General features: G+C 39.8%; 1 protein-coding gene across 3 annotated transcripts; it reads right to left on the bottom strand.

The window, feature by feature from the left end:
• Window positions 1–14,618: 14,618 nt before the first annotated feature.
• SPRY1 (sprouty RTK signaling antagonist 1) lies at window positions 14,619–19,818 on the bottom strand. Of its 3 annotated transcripts, none has more exons than XM_004747953.3 (2): window positions 19,688–19,818; window positions 14,619–16,812 (listed from the first exon to the last, which is right to left on the bottom strand). In XM_004747953.3, the coding sequence occupies exon 2, from the start codon at window positions 16,755–16,757 to the stop codon at window positions 15,798–15,800; it is 960 nt and encodes a 319-aa protein (XP_004748010.1). In that variant the 5' UTR covers window positions 16,758–16,812; window positions 19,688–19,818; the 3' UTR covers window positions 14,619–15,797. The 3 variants fall into 3 exon arrangements, with proteins under 3 accessions (XP_004748010.1, XP_004748009.1, XP_012909370.1); XM_004747952.3 differs by lacking the exon at window positions 19,688–19,818 and adding an exon at window positions 18,635–19,388; XM_013053916.2 differs by lacking the exon at window positions 19,688–19,818 and adding an exon at window positions 18,208–18,621.
• Between the last annotated feature and the right edge of the window lie 483 nt (window positions 19,819–20,301).

Raw genomic sequence — 20,301 nt, 5'->3', positions numbered from 1 at the left:
TCAAGAGCTTATACTTTTTCCTTAAAACCACACTACTGGCACAGTGCTGAACACGTTCTGGGCGTTCAGCAAGTCTGGACTGACTAATTAATTGATGTGGGGCTCCTTCACTTTTGTACACCTCTGTACTTAAAACACTGTTCTCAAGGGCATCTAAACACACTTAGAAAAAGCTGGTTTTAAATGATCTATAATTCTCTACTAAAGTAACTTCTCTATATTCATCATCTCTGAAGAGCAAATGAGTAAGGTGACATTTTCATGTTGCTAGTTACAAGTTGCTCAGAACAAAAAGCCACTATCTTTTGGTTTGGATGAAGATTCACTCTAAAACTCAGTTACTTGAGGATCTCAGACAAGACCCAATCTTTAGATTTTTATCAAGAATGCTGCCTCCACATTACAATTGTAGATGTAAAGTTTAAGCATTAAAATTGAGATTATTTTTTCCCAAGGAGAAGCCTCCACTTCTTCTGGCAACAGTGCTGGGAAAGGATTGCTATAATCTCCTTAAAGACAGCAACACCCCCACCCCCCGCCATATTTCCAGCCTTAATGCTTGGCCAGTATGTGAGGCAGAGTAGGTATTTTATAACAGTTGAAGATTGAATAAATCAATTAATCTGCCAACATAGCTACCAACCTAGTTTGTCATAAAGTGGACATAGTATGTCCAGGGAGAGGAGTACTCTAAAAATTATTTATTTAGGGTATTAAAACAAAACTCCTACCAAATATACAATAAAAGGGCAAAATACACTGTTTTCTACAACACGTCAGACCAGTTCGTAAGAATACACGTGGCTAATAATTAAATGTGATGGCGAATAAAGCTTCTTAACCTAGTATCATTTTAACAAAGAGGTGGATTCTAGAGTTGAATTGATATGACAAAAAAGTTATTTTGAGTAAGGATCAAGTCATGAAAATTGTTCACCTCGTAAAACAGATATAATAAATGCACCCTGAACCAAAATGCATCACTTAATGTGACAGTTTCCTTAGCATGTCTAAGGAGTGTTTTCTTGAAGTTACCCATCTGTTTTTCAATAATATTCTTTTTTCTTTTTCTTTTTACAAGTTTTGTGTGCAATCATATATATGACCTAGATATCCAATGCCACCTTACTAATGCTATGACAGCTATTGTATCCATAAAACCACTGCACAGTGTCTAAATCAGGAGCTGAATATGTTCGTCTACCTTTTATCGGCTCTAAAAATGCAGAGCAAACATTATCTATTGTTAATTACCTGTAAAGTAGGGCTTTAGCCACTTCCCCTGTTTCTAAGAGCCCTGAAGTGAAACCTAAAAGAAGTCATCCATTGTTTTCAATTGTGCAAGGGCCAGGAGCAAACAGGGCTCAAATTGCAGCTCTGAAAGGCCACAGGAAATTGGCATACCACTAATCTGCACTCAACTATTCAAAGAAACAAAGCCCGCATTCCTGCTGAAAAACTCACCAGCAGAAACCCAAGGCAGATCTGTTCAGCAAGGACCACAGAATAAATCTGCAGAAATAAAAGTTTTAATTAGAGTACCAGGAGACCTGGCTCTAGTTTCCTAGCTCTGAGAGTAACACGCATCATTTAGATTTCCACCTTCCCAATTTTCCCCAAAATGAGACTATATAATTAGAAGACTTTCCACTTAATAATTTGAGCAGGGATGGAGTTGGAGGGGACAACCTAATAAGAGGCCAAGTGTTCACTATAGATAGCTGAATTATAATAAATTAGGATACTAACATAATCAAAATCCAAAACAATTTAAATTTGCTTTTGTGTATTTGGGCTATATACATTCCTTGTCAATGCAACAACATTTTTCTAAACCATAGGAATGGCATGCAGTTAAGAAACTGGCCAGATTATCTTTCATATGAAACAGCACAATTTAAAATGAAGCTCCCTATAAAATTCCAGTACGGCAGTATTGTAGCCGATGAGGTTTATCTGAGGTGCGATTACTGCTAATTGAAAATCCAAGTATGAATATAGGGAGAGTTGTTCCAACGAAATGTTCCATCACAGCAAAGTCATGGGCAGAATGCTGCTGCATCCTCACCAGCTGGTGGGCATACTCATGTGTTCTTACAGAGTGGGCATCAGGGAGACAGCAGAATTAACTAACAGAGTCAGCAAAGTTAGGTTTTAGTCCTAACTTTATTAATAAATGGGAAAATCCTATGTCCTCCCTGTGTCAAACTTATCTATAAAACTAAGCTAATAATTTGGTTTCTTCTTAACTCACAAGTTTGTTGAAATACCAAGTTTTATAAACCTAAGTACTTATAAAAATATTACATGTAACATGCAATTTAAGATATTACTGTATTTACTAGGAATAATGTTCTGGAGTGCCGGGGTGGCTCAGTTGGTCAGGTCTCTCCCTTCAGCTTGGGTCATGATCCTGGAGTGCTGGGACTGAGTCCCACATCCCACTTTGGGCTCCTTACTGAGCAGGTAGCCTGCTTCTCCTTCTGCCTCTTCCTCTGCCTGCCACTCCCCCTGCTTGGTGCTCTCTCTCTCTCTCTCTGTCAACAAAATAAATAAAATCTTAAAAAAAGAATAATATTCTAATTTGAGAAATACCTTGAATTACATAATAGTATTATAGATCTACCCAACGAGCATCCAAAAGCATTTATAGCCATTGTTCATTTGAAAAAAAGGGAGGTTTTGAAGAGTTTTGTGTCTATGCCAAGTTCAGCAAGAAGAGTAAACAATGGTTTAGTATCTAGGAGAAGGACCATTAGTACCTAAGAAGCTCTCAGGGCTCTGGCATTCTCCAAGACTCCCAAATCAACTCAGTATTTGTTACCCTTAGGGATACTTTTGACTCTTAATGAAAAAGACCAAGTGGTTTATATTATGAAAAACTTAGAATACATTAGCTAAATGAAGGAGTAATTCCAGGCACTTCCATGTCAGGTCTATTTGGGATGTTATAGAGAGGATGCAGTGGAGTAAAAGGAACAGTGGGTAAAAGGTAAGTTGTTCCAATGACCTCTAATGTCAGTCTTCTCCAGTGCCAAAATTTTACTACCCCAATTCTTAAAACTATTCTTTTCTGGAAACTTGAACATAATCAATGATATTACCAAAATTTTCTACATCAAATAATTACATAATATTTTTAGAACTCTATTTACTAGCAATATGCAAGACTAAAATGGTTTAAAGTAGGTTACATATCATGTCAGAATATGCATTTTATTACCATAGTAAATGTCCCTCTGGTTAGAAAAACAAGATCCAAACATAAGATTTTTTTTTTTTAAATATATTGTTTATTTGATGGGGCGCCTGGGTGGCTCAGTGGGTTAAAGCCTCTGCCTTTGGCTCAGGTCATGATCTCAGGGTCCTGGGATCAAGCCCCACATTGGGCTCTCTGCTCAGCGGGGAGCCTGCTTCCTCCTCTCTCTGCCTGCCTCTCTGCCTGCTTGTGATCTCTGTCTGTCAAATAAATAAATAAATAAATCTTAAAAAAAAAAAAAGATATTGTTTATTTGAGAGAGAGTGCATGTGAATAGGAGGGAGGGGCAAGGGGGAGAGGGAGAAGCAGACTCCCCGCTAAGCAGGGAGACCAATGCAGGGATTTGATCATGACCTGAGGCTAAGGCAGATGCTAAACCCACTGAACCATTCAAGTGTCCCTCAAATATAGTTTTTTGTGTGTGTTTTTTTTAAAGATTTTATTTATTTATTTGACACAGAGAGAGAGATCACAAGTAGGCAGAGCAGCAGGCAGAGAGAAGGAAGGAAGCAGGCTCCCTGCTGAGCAGAGAGCCCATGTGGGGCTCAATCTCAGGCTGAGGCTTAATCCACTGAGCCACCCAGACACCCTAAATATAGGTTTTTTAAAAAGGTTTTGTAAAATGCGGGGGAAAACATCAGTACATATTTATTGAATGCCTAGTATGAGCAAAGACCTTTGGGGAGCAGGTAAATCTACAACATAATTTCAATCTCAGAGAATTACAATGTAGAAGGAGAGATAAAATCTAATTTTTGAAGCATGCCAGAAAATTCTACTAAATATTCCACTTTAGCTTAAGAATTATTTTTAGCTAAAGGCACTAAAAAACAGCAAGTGCTCTGATCTCCCCTTTAATTCCTGAAAGCAAGAGATAAAACTCCCCTGAGAAAGATGCCCTCCCAGGACTAGAAGGAAAGGAATATTCTTAACACCAGATTTGGGGAGTGGAGGCTGAGAAATCCGTGCAAACGGACCTAGTTAAGATAACTCTCCTTCCTTTGGTCTCCCTATATGTCTTAGTTCCTTTTCCCACAATTGTTTCTCTTTGTTCAACCTAGTATATGAGTACTCAGGCCTAGCTACTTCCTTGGGTATTCATTTTTCTAAGGGGGCTTCCACGCACATGTAAAAATCTGATAGCTTTTTTCCTGTTAACCCGCCTCGTGCCAATTTAATTCTCAGGCCCAGTCAGAAACCTTCATGAAGGCAGTGGTGAAGTTTGGTGTCCTCTGCAGCATTAAAAAGTAAACATGAAAATTAATGAGCAGTTTACACAATGTTGTTACTAAAAAAATTCTGGGAGAGATTATCTTATTCAGTCAGAGAAGTAGGATTTAGACCTTGCTCCTAAAGACTAGAATTTAAAAGGTAAAGGCAGTCCCTGAGGTCAGGATTTGAAGGTATGTTTTAGGAACAGAGGCCAATTCCATTGGATAGAAGATTTATGTTGCAGGATAAGCAGGAGAAGACCCCCAAGCAGGGCGGGTTGGGGGTCTGATAGCAGAGCTATGAAAACCCAGGGCCCAAATTTTCACTTAATCCTATAGTTAATGCATGGGGTGACTGCAGGAAAAGATAGGGCAAGAAGGAAAGAGTAAATTTGGGGTTTTAGAAAGACATACAGTGTGATGAACTGGAAAAGATTAATTTTTAATATGGTTATTTGTTATGCAGTCATGCTGTAGGCCAGTAACATCATATGATAAATGACACAAATGTTTCCAAGTGTAAATCATCATATTCCAACTAGGCAGCCACCAACAGACACACATTTTCCATTGGATCAAAAGGACCCAACATTTTATTTGCACACAAAAATACAGTTCTGTTTTTTCCTCTTGAGAAACTACCCCATAGGTAACATCTGAACGGCCACCATCGTGAAATCACTGCTCTCTGTTCAGCGTTGCCTGTGGTTGAGTTAGTCATTTGTTGTGCCATAGGAAGGAGGTGACAGTTACTGCTTGGATATGTTTGTAGGGCATAACCTCAAAGGGACTCCCTCACACTCTACAGTAGAAAGAAATAAATGTTTGTTTTGAAAGATAAGCATAGGTAAGTAGGAAAAAATGCTCAAGGGCAAATACTTTTGAAAAAAGTGCTTTATGAAAGAATGTTGGGTTTTGTTGTTTTGTTTTGTTTTCAAGAAAGGCAAGTTCAAGCAGATCTTTTTTTTTTTTTTTTCTCGAAAGAACTGCCTGCTTTTCTTCTTTCCAAAATTTGCCAGATTTTACAATCCATATGAAGCATATTTCCCTAAGGAAAAGAGACTCTCCCCACCCAATTAAAATTTTTACTTAAGAAATTAAAGGACTACATGGTATCTATTTCATTGCTAAGGAGGAAAAAAAATCCCATTATCATCATAGGATGCAAGGAAATGTGAACTTTCACACTTGACTTTTTTTTTTAAAACTAAACTCTTGAAATCAAGCAATGCCAGCTTCCCTCAAATTCAAGTTATTTTGCTTTATAGCATTTCCAAGTTTCTACATGAGCCACATACCACCTATAAAATGTAGAAAAATTTTAACTCCAATACCATTACTTAAAATCCTTTCAAACTAAAAAACAAACAAACAAACAAACAAAAAAACAGCCAATTCCAATCCCAAAATTATTTTGTCCTTCATTTTGAATAGCTTCTGCAAGCATTTGGATTTTACTGCTTTCACCTGTTGTTATGGTGCACTCTATTCAGGAATTGTAAATTAAATTCCCAGGCCTCAAGTATACACAAAATCTATAGTATAGGCCTCTTTAAAGTACTTTTCATGTGTTTTTCTCATTCTGCTGGTTCACTTTCCTATTAGATGTTTATCCTTGGATAAGTCATTTCATCTCTCCGAGGTCAACTTTCTTTGAAATGAGGGACAATGAAACTAAGTAGCTTTCAAGGTCCCTTCCAAGTTTGATTTTGAGTGGCTCCAAATTATTCTGTAATTTTAATTTTCAATCACTTAATACACATATTCCCCAACCAGTCACCTTCCTTTGCCCACCATTGTCACCACCACTTTTGACTTTGACAAACAGGCAGAGAAAAACACAGGAAATAAAAACTGACACTGAGGTTGCAAACACTGTTTTTAAACTTCAATGATTCAAGATGTAAAGCCTGAGGTAAGAAGGAGACAGGGTGTAGAGGGAATAGGGAATTAATGTTTTTAGATAATCAGGAGAAAATAGTTGGCTTATTCAATTTCCTAGTTTTGGAATTTGGTATTTCTGACAACAAAGTTCAGATACATAATTCACTTTTCTGAGTGATATACAATGAACTCTGTTTAGGGAGCTGGAGTAGAAAAAATAATTTAGTTTCTGTGTGATTTTTCAAAGGCTTTGATTCTCTTTTCTGCCTTGTTTCCTGCATTCAGTCGACTTCATTACTCATTAAGTGTTCTAAGAGGGATGTGGTCTAGGGGAAAAAAAGATTCTTAAATCTGCACAACTAGAATGTTTAGTGTGGAAAATTTTGGTCTCCTTATACATTTCATTTATACAAATGTTCTCTCTGCCCTATGTTACCAAAAATAACTTGATTGGCTCTGAGTCACCCAGATTCCTCCTCCCTCATCTTCCTCCTCGCATTATCTCAAACCCACCCCTTCCTTTTAATTTCCATTGTCCTTGTCACATTCTGGTTGAGGTGTCAGCCATTATATTAACTATCTAGCTGGTCTCCCTCTTCCACTCTAGGTTATCCTCCATAGTGCTGCCTGAAGAATCATTCTGAAACTAATCTGGCCATGTTATAATCCCCTGTTTATAATCTGTAGTGTTTGTGATTCTATACACCCACAGGATAGAGCTCAAACTCTTCAACATGACATTCACACTTTCCATGACTGGCTCCTTTCCACAGGCACCTTACATTTCAAACATATTAAGTCACTTGCAGTTTTCCCATCATGCCATCTTCATTCCCACGTACATGTCTTTGCATTAACTGAAATGCTTTCCTCTCCCCTGTCTCCCTCATGAATAACTACTCATCTTTCACACCTCTTTTATGAAGCCTTCCCTGGTGTGCAAAGACAGGTGTGGCTGTCTCCTCCTAGATTGATTCCATAGGCCCACTTACCAACCAACATAACAGCTCCAATCTCATGGCTAAAAACTTGTGAATTACTAGCCAAGATAGGGATCCTCAGCACCTAAGACATTGTTTCTGAATAAATGATTAAAGGGTTGACAGAGTCAAGCAATTTTTCTTTTTTTCTCAAAACTCCCTATATTGTTGACAAAAACTCTGCAAAAGTAAGAATGCAATTTGGTTATTAATCTTAGCATGTTTCCTTAATTTGAAGCTTTTAAGAATAAACCTAGCAAGGCAGCCAACAACAAATATTTACTGAGCGTCTGCTCTCCTGCAATAAGTACTGTTCTAGGGATTAGATGGCAAGAGGTTAAACTGATATGTTTTAGTTTCATCTTTATCCTATTTTCCTTAATTGAATTGTATTTCTTTTTTTTTTTAAAGATTTTATTTATTTATTTGACAGACAGAGATCACAAGTAGGCAGAGAGGCAGGCAGAGAGAGAGAGGAGGAAGCAGGCTCCCTGCAGAGCAGAGAGCCTGATGTGGGGCTCTATTCCAGGACCCTGGGATCATGACCTGAGCCGAAGGCAGAGGCTTTAACCCACTGAGCCACCCAGGCGCCCCTGAATTGTATTTCTGATACCAAAGAACAAATGCCATGAATGGTCAAAGGCAGATATAAAGAAGAAATTATAGGTAGTTCCAAGAGCAGGTCCATAAACCATGAACTAACCAGTGAGAAGAACTCCACATACTTTGTAAATAACTCTGACACCAGGCAGCTTTCTTTATAAAGATAAGGCCTCTCTACATTTGGAGTACAAGGTAGATTCTGGGTGGCCCAGAAGAATAAAATGTACTTCTGTTAAGGAATCAGATTTACTCACAGTTTCTACTGCAAATCTGCAACCTGCAAACTCTGTGAAGTAGACGGGGCACAGATCTTGGACTCAATCCCTCTGCCTTCTTAAGTGCCTCTGAAGTGCAAAAAGCTTAAAGAAGGGAATGTGGAAAGAAAAGGTCTTTTGGCTCTGTGTATTATTTTGACTGAACTGACTGGTCAATCAATTTTCATGAAGATCTCTTCTTTATTCAATAACTGATTTTAACAGATGGTTTGTGCTATAAATGGAGCACATCCCATTTGAAATAAATTCTACTCCACTTGTTCATTCCTTATTAAGAAATCTCATATTTTTATCAGATCCAAATTACTTAATTTATAATCCATTACTTTAAAAGCAAGTTAAACTGTCTGAAAACATCCTTTCCTAACATAAACACCAGCCTCTACATTTTCCTCTCCATCTCTACCTCTGGCATCTTAATATCTAAATTAGCAACTCTTTTAATACATTGGCTGTTTTCTTCTCTTCCACTTTGGCTCCAAAAATCTCCTCTCTACCTCAGTTACTCATCAGCATGGAGAAACCCCAGTTTTCTTTAGCATTTAAAAACAGCCCACCTTCTAAGATCTTGGCTTAAAAATTCACCTCTGTCCTCAGCTGTCTACCTTTCTCATGTAGGCACTCTCTGTAAACCTGTGTTTCATCCTCATGGGGATCTTCATCCAATTACTCTGGCCAGTCATTTCAGCATAGAGACTACTGTCTTCAAATGCCTGAGTTCCTTCAAATTCACCATTTCTTATTGGCTCCTTATTCTCTGCCTTAACTGCCCTTTTAACCAGCTATAAGCAATGTCTAGATAACATCTGAAAAAGCTTAGAGGTCTACAAAACATTCTCTGTTCAACCAGAGCTGAGTTCCGAGCACTGCTCTTCATCTCATCAATTCTCGCTGAGTATGCACTAGCATCCCCCCATTTAGCCACTCTAGACCTCTGCCCTTGAGAACCAATTCCAGTGCTGGATGGGTCTCACCTATTAATAGAAGATCATCCCCTCCCCCTTTTAAAAAAATTTTATTTATTTGGTTGAGAGAGAGAGAGCATGCACTAGCTGGGGAAGTAGCAGAGAGAGAGGGAGAAGCGGGCTCCCCAGGGAGCAAGGAGCCTGATGAGAGACTGGATCCCAGGGACCATGACCGGAGCCCAAGGCAGATTGCTTAACCGATGGAGCCACCCAGGCGCTCCAACTACCCTCTTGTAACCAAAATTAAGGTTTCTACAACTTCCTTGTTCTTCTCCCTCTTAAAATTCCACTGTATCTTTTTCTTCCTTCTCTTCTTTTATTCTTTCCTCTGGGGCAGAGCAATTCTTGCCAGGATTAAAGCACTCCTTTGTGCCTTCTCTTCTAGATCCTCCTTCCTCTTCCGGAATTCTGTTCCTTCAGCTATTTCTCCGCCCCATTGCTCTTTCTCGAATACTCTTGCTCTCCTCCTACGAAAGGCTCAGGTTTATTATTCCAAAAATCCTCCTCAGCTGTTACCTGCCTCGTTACTTACTTATCATCTCAGAATTTCTAGAATGAATAGATTTAGAGCTGTTACCTGCATGTACTTACCACCCATTCGTTTCCTAATCCCTTGCAATCCGATGATTACAATTTCACGCAAATACCACTCACCAAATTTAGTTGAGTCTCCACAGCTTTTGACATCTAATTACTAATTTCCATCTTGAAAGTGTTTAGATTCTAAAACACACCAGTCTCTTGGGGCCTATACTTCTTTGACCAACCCTCTTATCTGTTGGCTCTGCATTCTCCCTCTGTCCCCTAAATATAGTATGTCCCTAGCTATTCTTTCCTCTGAGGATCTATGCTACAGATTCCCTATCACCCCCATGTGGATGACAGCCATCACCACCTCTTAAACCTTCAAGGATTTTTTTCAATGACCTGCTGGCAACTCACTCACACTTTAAGTTTATCCCAATAGAACTTTTCCCACTCAAAGTACCTCCTAAACTAATTTAACAGAACTACCATTTACATATTCACCTTGCTCCAAACCTTCTGAATCATTTTCAGTTCTTTCCTCTATCTCAAACCCACATATGAATAACTGCAAAGTCCTATGAATTTAACATTTGTAATACTTACTCCCATTGACCCCTTCTTTCCATTCCTATTAACCTTTAAGCCACTTCTGACTCTTAATACTTTTGGCTTTCTTTTTCAAGGCTGGCCTCCTTATCTTAATACGTGCCATTTTAATCTCCCACAACTCCCCACACACCTATAATCGAATTCAGAGGTGCTGCACTGTGGCTGTGCCTTATAATCATCTCAGTGCTTGTAAGAAAAACAAAAGCCAAAGCCCTCCCCCCAGAGATTCTGATTGAAATGGCAGAGATGGGATCTAAGCACAGGTTTTGTTTGTTGCTAGTTTTACTCTCAGATGACTTTAAAGTATAACTAAAGTTGAGAACCACTCACTGTTAGCTAGCCAAACTGATGTCAGTTTTCACAAACACACACTTTGTTTCCTTACATCAAATTTATTCAGCTAGTTTTGTCTGACTCCCTTCTTACGGCATTTATTTCTCTGCTTTGAACTGACATCCATCCGTTGTGCTTTAACAAATTTGCTCAATTTTATAATTTATAAATTAACCTGGAACTTTTGTTCAAATCCTCCTTCCAATCAACCTTCCTTTCCTTCCAATAATTTACCACCACATGTTCACATAGAGCAAGTAGTTTTAAGAAAGTTTTTGTTTTTGGCAATTAGATCATGACTTTAGGTAACTAACCTCTGAACCTGACTTCTCATCTCCAAAGATGGATTAGATGATCTGTAAGTTTCCTTCTAGAACTAAATTTATGATTCTATGTTTATCAAAACAAACTCTTGGCCTACAAGTGAATGATAGAAACTTCTAGTACATTTTCCCAAATATGCCCAATTCAAAACAGCTCTAGCTTCTCTGACAGTTTTTGCAGTTAGAGTTATTACCATATCTAGTAGGATTCAACCGTCTAATACCAACCTTTTTAACAGTGCAAAATAGAACATTTAAATTTGCTTTTTCATCACTACAATCCTAATGCAACGAAAACAATGGTAAGAAGTAACATCACCTAAATTCTTAAATCTAGATGCCAACTTAGTATTACTTTTTAACAAACTGATTAAATCAATTTGTTATATTATTGCCACATAAACCTGGCCAGAGGAAGCACACAGGTTCAGTTTTCCAGTGAAGTTGTTAACTTTAATATTAACATAAAAATATAACCATGGCAATGAAGTCATTTGTTACTTATTCCTGATAGCTAAGGGCTAATAGTATTTGCAAAAAAATATATACCCCCACTTCCTAAATTAATTATGATGTAAAAACGTCCTGGTTGAGTATGGAACGGTAAAAGATAATGGGCAGCATTAAGGTACCAGCTTGAAGCTAAGAAATGAAGAAAATCCTGTGTCAGATGAAGGAAGTCCTGGCTGTATCCTAGTATCATGAACAGTTTATCTTCCAAGCTAGGCCTGGGTTTCTACATCCTCAAAATGAAGACTTCAAGCTAAAAAAGCAGTTCCAAAATCATTTGGTAAAAAAAACCCAAGACGCTTTTTAAAGATAAAAATACAGAATATAAAGCTCCTCCCCTAGAGATTTTTCTGATGTAAGAGGTCTGAACTATAAGAGACTTCTGAATTTTTAACTAGTGACCTATTTGTTTTTATACATGGTTGAGAAGCATGATGCAAGATACAAAACCCATTTCTATCTCTAGAATTCTTCTGCATATAGAATAGTACACACAGGTGTTCAATAAATATAGGAAAATGACTTGGTAATAGTCTGAGAGAAAATTAGAAAAATCAGTAACTTGTCAATTAAGTACATGGCTGTTTTTAATATATGTAATCAGTGAAATAATAGGGGGGGGGAAAAAGTCCTACAACTGATTTAAAGTTTTGTTTTCAAGATGTTTAAAAACTTGAAACTCTCTCTTGCAATTAAAACAAATATATAAAATACAGTGGGAGGTGGGATAGGTTTTAAGAAACTATCTTGACCCTCTTTTTTTGTTGCAATATTTCAGTGTTTCAAAAAGAGACTATACTGTATCAGCTAAAGAGCTGTATACAAAACATGTTATGAAATACATTATCTAAAAACAGCATGGGGGGGACTCAGGAAAAGGAGACAATTTCAACAACTAAATTAATCTTCTGGAAATGAATCCTTTGAATTTGGTTCCAGTATCAATTTTAGGGTAAAAACAAGACTAGTTTTAATTCACTTCCTTTCACTTTAAGGAAAATGTTTCTTACTTTTCACTTTTGTTAGTAATAACTGGAATGTTCTATGGTTTGGATTTTGGAAACCATGTAATAATTAGACTATAAGGTTTCACCTTAGGCCTTCACAAAAAGCAGCATGTCTACTTTTTTGCATTTCATTTTCCTGCTGGGTTATATTTTATAAGCTCTTTTGATAGGAAACTACTCAATTATAGAAATCCCATATTGGTTTTATTTACAATTAAATTATCTAAATAAAACTTCTCTGAAATGAAAAAATTGGCAGTCAGAAAATATGCTGGAAAGGAACTATTTAACAAAAATAGTCATTCTGTCAAGCTGTAGTAATTGAGGAATAGGGACAAAATCATGGAATAAGGGAAAGAAAGCTATTCCATCTATTTGGTATGTTATTTTTCATTTATATGTATCAAATAAATGCTAGTGGGCACTGTAAATTTCAGGTTCGCTGGTTGCTTTCGAAGCCTTAGCATGATGATCAATATTAGGTACAAAAGTCTTGGACTCATAAGCACTTATGGGGACACACCCTATTACTTTTTCCTTCTAGGTTTAAACTATCACAAAGGAGGACGTTTTGAATCAAAGGGTTGGTTTATGCTTTGCCACCTGACAAGCTTGTCAGAAGTCTGAACTTCTACTTATTGCTACTTCCAAATAGGGGCCTAACATTATGCAAGAATGCATATATAGCCCTAGTAGCAGCAGACCACCATCTTAATATTGCAATTTTAATGTATTCTGCATTTAGCCAGAAGTTAAAACTCCACAACGTACCTCATTCTCATAAAAGTTATAAATTTCTTGCAATAAAAGCTACAGCTTCTTAGTCTGGTTATTATAGCTACAGACAGCTCTTACACCAGATCCTAATTATACCGAGAGTCTGAATAATAACAGAAAAAAAATTACACGGTATTTTGAGAGAGTCTGTGTTTATATACTTTGTTAAGGGGCCAATCTCAACCAGAAACCCAATTTTAAGGGACCAGTGATAACATTACATAATGAGTATAAGAGAAAATAGCTTCAAATTTTGAAATACTATAGATTGTGAAGTAGCCTCCAATACAAATATTCATTTCTAAAATGCTTCTGGCTTTCAAAGCACCAGGGAAAATTTTTGATTACATCAAATGTCACAATGCCAACTAGTAGGTTTAGTGGTTTGAGAGAAAGCATTAAAACAAATCTCTATCACTTATGCCTTGTCCAATTAAAACAAAATCAAGGCTTATTTACAAATAACATGTACTCCTAAAATTAGCAGCCAAATCATCCAGAAGACAATGACCAAAACAAAAAAGCTGGCTAAGAGTTTTAGTAGTCTAAATCAAAGGTCCAAATTATGTCAGCATCTTATTCCGAAAAGCACAGAATTATTCAGGTTTGACATACCACTTAGGAATGGGGAATTGGTAAAACTGAGTTTCAAGATTCACATAAACAAAATTCTATCAGACCCAAAGATTCTACCTGAGTGGTTTCAGCAGACTAAAAAAATAAAAATATGTTATATTAAGTTTCAGGCCCTCAGATTTCTTATTCCACAGAACGTAACAATGTGCAGTTTGATTGGGCCACATTAAAGACTTAAAGAAAAGGAAAAGTTAGGGGCAGGAATGTTTTTAAAACATCTCTTTGATAATGTGAATTATTCCCTTGGTGCACTCTAACATCTAGAATGTTTTATTAAAGTGACAGTGCCGGAGACTCCTAGCATGACTAGAGAACTAAGTTCTTTAAGTTTTACTGATGAAGATTAATTTTTTATTAACCTGAGAGAGTTAAAATAAACATTTTTTAAATTATAGACATGTTCCATTCTGAGAAATTATGATATACACAAGACATCTTGCTTACAAAATAGCCAAAGTATGGAGTGACTGTTAATATTAATTGCAAAAAAAGTTCACTTTATAAAAGTGATTGACTTGGGCATTTGTTGAAACAGAATTTGGATCACAAAATTTTGACTAATGCCTTTTCCAGGAAACATCTAGTTCAAAATTTGAGCTCACCTATGCCTAGATTCAGTATGTTAAAGCAATAAAATGGGTGCATATGAAGAAAGAGTCTAAGCAAATGACAAAAATCACCATAATAGTACAGGCTAATAAATGAAGAAATCAAGAGACAGTTTCATTAATTAATATATTTTCTGCATTATAGTTAACATATGTACTTTCTTCGTGTCACCTTATTTTCCGTTATGTATTGATATTTTGTTATATTCAGACATGAGTACATTTCAACAGTCTTTTGCAATAAATATCATAAAATAATAGAGATTCGCATAATAAATATTCTTTACAATAAAAAAGTTTAACAGACTTTTGTCTTAAAAATAGTCAGAATTCAACTTTGTGTTTTATACATAAAATATACAAAAAGCACCACAATCTGTGGTTAAGGCAATGAAAACACAGAAAAAATTAGAATTACTCAGCTGTTAACTAAACAAGGGGCCAAAAGGACCATTAAGGGGCCAAGATCACTTTAGGCAGCATAGTTCTGTGACACCTATAGGTCAATCAGCTATAAATATCAACTTTAGTTACCCAAGTGCCCTCAATGATGAGAAATTTGGTAAAAAATGGGTGTGGAAGGAAAGCAGTTGAGTCTTTCACAGATATGAAAGCCAGAATAAAGACGAGCAACATACAACCACTATATCTCCAATGTGAAGATTTACATTGTAAAGCAAATCTAAAATTACATAGGAAAAGAAAAATACCTGGCATCTCCAGAATAAAAAATGGAGGGGAGAAAATTTTGAGGGCAGTGGTTAAAGGAAAATTTTTATGTTATAACAAAAATATATCCCCCATGCTTCTAAGGGTCCAATGCTATGAAGATAGCCCTAACTGGAGATAAACTTAATATATAGCTTATTTAAGCAATAAAATGTTGCTTCTTTAAAAACCAATTTCCCTGCTCCCAGAGTACCCAATCAAAACAGCTCTAAATCATTGTAGATTGACTGGGTATGTGTGTTGGTATGTTCATGTATACAACAACTTTGACAAGTTGCCTGCAGAACAAAAAGGCTACGCAAAAGCCCACTAGCTCTCAATACCCTCTTCAGTGGATGGCAGTGGCTCTTCTCGTAAGTGGGAGCCAGGTGCAGTTTCACAGTCCACTCTTACTGAAGATCATCCTTTTGAGAAGAGTAAGATCCATGAGTCAAACCTTGGGAACAGGGGAAGAAAGGCAGGAAAATTGTAAAGAAAATAAAACCAGTATCTAATAGAATCTTTTTAACAGCCACAGCTTGAAAGTTAGAAGTTCAGGAGGTCCAACCCACTTCCAAAAATCATGATGGTTTACCCTGACTCCTAGAGGGACAGCTCTCCAGCTTACAATAGACAGTGTTGGAGTTCTTACATCTGCATCCTGGGCGATGGATCCAGTCATAACACCCCCTGCACAGCTTCAGGCATCCTTTAGCAGGAGGATAACAGAGTAAGCAAGGTAAAAATAGAGACATGGTTCCCATACACAGGTACCTAGAGCAGCAGTGTGACTGTGAACAGGAGCAAGGATTATCCGAGTAAGAATCCCCTTCATCATCATTGGAGCAGTGGTAGAAGATGCCCTTGACTAAGCACATGCAGGTTCCATATTCCACCATGCTCTCAGCAGAGCAAAGGCACTGACGATTGCAGGCCAAACAGGATGGCAGGGTCCTGGGAGCTGTGCATTCTCCACACTTGCACTTCCCACACTGTTCACAGATAAACTTGTGCTGTGTCAGGTCCTCTTTCAAAGAACCCTTTAAGTCATCCACAACCAGTTGCTTGGGCTGGGTCCGGATTACCCTTTCAGACCTATTCCCAGGGACTGGTCTGGTTGGCGGTGACCTTCCTAATAGTCCCTGCTCGGAAGAGGCACTGCTGTTGCTTCCAGAACTGGCTGCACTTCCAGTGCTGGTGGATCTGCTCAAAATGGGGCCTCTGGCATTATTTGAGAGTCCTGCATGTCCCAGGTGGCTTGTAGGTCTATGCTCATAGTTGTTATTCACATTAATTGGTACGATTTCATGAGTCCTTTCATGTTTTTCTTGTCTTGGTGCTGTTCGTGGAGCAGGTCTTTTCACCACAGATGGCCCTTCTGTGTATTCGTTACTACCTCTGATGGCCTTGATCTGGTCTAAAGACAAAATAGCAGCAGGTTGAATTTCTCTCTCATAGTCTAACCTCTGACGGCTATCCAATGTAGGCTGCTGGATCACAACTAATGAACTGCCACTGCCATGTTGATTTTGGGGATCCATGTGTAGTGATCTTGAATTCTGGCAATCAGTGGAAACCTCGCATGCATCTGAAATCCTAAAAGGAAATCAAAGACAAAAAAAAAAAAAAAAAACCAGAGAGAGAGAGAAAAAATAAATGACAGGAAGCATTTCTGGGGGGTGGGGGGTGGGGTAAACGCTGTCAAGTCACATATTGCCTAAACCACCTGGTAATGATCTCCTTCATCAGCGGATTACAATGATGCTGGGGTCCTGGCCAAAGTCCAATTCCAAGAGGCAAAGGACCACATCATAGAAGAAGAATGCAAGCAAGAGACCCCACGTCATAAAAGTTAAAAGTTTTTTCAACTTCCAAAAAGCAGAATCAAGAAGTAATGCCTTCCTGTTTATGAATCTAACAAATAATTAAAATGGAGTATGTCCTTGTAGAGAATATTGAGTATATGCACTGGAATAGCTCTCATCTAGAGAAAACTCAGTTTCAGTTCACTGGTGTTTTCGATAAAGGAAAATACCCACTTTTTAAAAAAGTTAAGAATGATTTTGGTCCTCCTGCCTTTCTGTTATTTGCTTGCTGTTGCAAGCATTAGATTAATAATGAGGAAATTTTAGTCAAGGTGTCCTCTGTGCATTAAAAAAAAAAAAATCCAACAGACTTCAAACTAAAATGGAATCTCAACATAAGAGGGCATATTCCACAGAAACCAGGATTTGAAAGCTTGCTCATTACTTATCTATAAGATGTAAAAGTGAATTTAGATGAATATAACAGTTCTTGATGTGTTATAGCCCTAAAGCAAACACACAAAACCAATGTACAATGCTGTGATGTTAAAAAGCATTCACATTTGAAATCATGGAAGGATTTTTTAAAAGTTTAAATTAAGGGCTCACTCACATAACAAGGTAACTTTCATGAACAAGTTAAGTATTAGGCCTTTAAAGCAGTATGGAGAAATCCTGGCCATTTTAATTACCTACATTTCCTCTAATTTAAAAATCTGTATTTACATGACAGATCTTGATTTTCAAAAGCACTGCCAAATCCGAATCAATGTGCTTCTTGTAATAAAATAAGTACAGTAAAATCCTGATTAAAATAAGCATTTTATGTATTTCCATACCAAGAGTAAGTTATTTCTAATTTATAATGCACTCTTCATACACACACAAGCTACCAAACATAAAAACATTTCCATTTTTCAATCATAGTGAAGCAGAGTACTTCTCACACAGATTCCTCCTAAAGTCCACATAGATCCGTTCCAGTTCAAGAATGAAAAGGAAAAAAATGTCCATTCTCAACTACCACCCTTGAGCGGAAAACACCAGCTTAGGCAATAAGGCAGAAACCCATTTCATCTCTTAACCGAACTGAAAGTCTATAGACTACTCCTTATATGTGAACTTCTTGGAGTTCCCTTCCCTCGTTCTCCCAACTAAGATCTCCCAAGTTTCTACTTCACTCTACCTTCTCTGTCCATGAGGAGAAACACATTCATGATGTGCTGGATCCTTAAGGGCTGTTAAAATACTCCATCGTTACTCTGCACACACAATTATCATTCCTCCTTGCAGAGAACGTTTAACCCAGGGCTTTACAAGCAGAGGCTCCGAAAGCACGGAGTCAGATCCCCCTGTTCAGAAAAGCCGTGGAGGATATGAAGAGTGTAGTGCTAACACCAGGCACACCTTTCATCCGCGTTTTCAACGATAGTTGTAACAGAGTTCACGCCGGCTGGGGACTTAGATAAGCAGATAAAAAGAAAATCAGCCGCCTCGGATCTGAAGCAAAGACCCCTTCCCAGCACTGACAGTCCTCGATCCATCCCCATAGACCCTCGCGCGCTCTCGGCAACCTGTCTTCCCCCACGGAAACAGGAACCCAAGTCCAGTACCTTTTCGGACAATCCCATCACATCTTAAGGATCACCGAGGATTTCCAACCCATTTTCGCGTATCTCGCCAAGGTTTCTCTTAGATCGTGTAGAGCCTTCCGAGCTAACGCAGGCGCCAAAAGCAAGCCCACAGCATGGATAATTATCAATAAAGATCTCTCTCTACTTTAAAGGCAAAGCCGGGTTCCTAAAGAGCCGGGCAGAAATGAGCCGGGGTCAGGGGCAGCGGAGAAGCGTCGCCACACTGTAAGTTAACGACGGTGGAGCTGCGCCCTCTGCAATCCGAGCTGAGAGAAGCCGTGAATAAATAGTTGACGGAGAGGAAGGAAAAGGAAAAAGTTATGAATGAAAACAAGTTTTCTCTCTCTCCCTCTCTCTTCAGGCAGGAGGAGGGGAGGAGGCTGAGGTTACCATTACCTCAGGAGGGCGGACTTCCCATTTTTAAAGTGGCAGCGCCCTCTCCCCTCCTCTCGCCGCTCCGCCGCTCTCCAAACAAGAATAAAGTTGAAGCTCGCTTTGGCACAGACTAATTCTGTCGAGGGGCTTACCCGCGAATTCCGAGGTTTGCCTCCCTAGACACGCGCGCACGCGCGCACGCACACAGACACACACACACAAACACGCGCGCGCGCACACACACATGGCCTTTCCCGGTCTCCCGTCTGAGGAAAACTCCACAGAAAGCCTGCCTTTGGCACAAGTCAAGAAGTTCCTCAGAGAACTCCGGAGAACACTCCCAAAAGCCTCCTTGAGTCCATCTTTCGCGTGGAGGCTGCCTTCAAGAGGACAGCCCCGGCCACCGCGCCACCACCCCGGGAAACTGGGGATTGGAGACCCTACCTCTTCGCCCTCCACAGCGGCGAAAGGTCGCCCACCAGGTTACCCAGCCCCGAGCGACCCGGGAGAGAGGCGGCTCCGCGGGCGGGGGTAGCCCCTCACTTCCCCTCCCCCCTCACCGAACTCCCGGAGCCCGCACCTGCCGCGCGGAGCCAGTCGGGTCCGCGCCTCCCCCACCCCCACCCCGCCGGCCCAGAGCGACGGTCCGACACTCACCTAGGCCGAAGCGGTGGATCGGGGCCAAGCCGTGCAACCCGGCCCAGGTCCCGGTGCGAGCCGCAGCGTGCACAAGCCGCATCAAGCGCGGCAGGGAGGACGGAGAGGCATTGCCCCTGCTGCGGCGTGTCGGCCCGCGGCCTCCCCCGCCCCCACCGGGCAGGAGCGCTCCCCGCGGCCCCCTTCCGGCTGCAGAAGACAATTCTCCGGAGACTCGGCTCGGCCCAGTGCAGCAGACTTCTCACGACTCGCGTTCGCCGCGCAGCTCAGTAACATCCACCTCTGGGGCTTTTCTCCTGCAGCCCCCTTCCACGAATCGAGGGGGGGGGGGAATCCCTTCGGGAGGGTGCTCGAGTCTCTCAGAAAAGCGAGCTGGGAACGGCAGAGAGGAGTGCGTGACGGGCCCCCGACTGGCACGCTCTGCTCTGCGAAAGTCCTCCTCGGGTTCCGAACGGTCCTCGCGGGAAAGGAAGGAGTGGCACCCCCCTGACGAGTGAAAATCCACGTCACGGACGTTCGAGACTCCGCGGCGCCCGGGACGGGGCTCGAACCGGTGTCTGCGGGCGGGTCACGGAATCGTGCAGGCCCCGGCGGGGCCCGGGGGCTCAAGCTTG

This window comes from Mustela putorius, unplaced genomic scaffold (genome assembly GCF_011764305.1).
Source record: "Mustela putorius furo isolate JIRA1106 unplaced genomic scaffold, ASM1176430v1.1 tig00000721_pilon_pilon_pilon, whole genome shotgun sequence".
Taxonomy (NCBI): Eukaryota; Metazoa; Chordata; class Mammalia; order Carnivora; family Mustelidae; genus Mustela; species Mustela putorius.
This window is presented reverse-complemented; position numbering and strand designations above follow the sequence as displayed.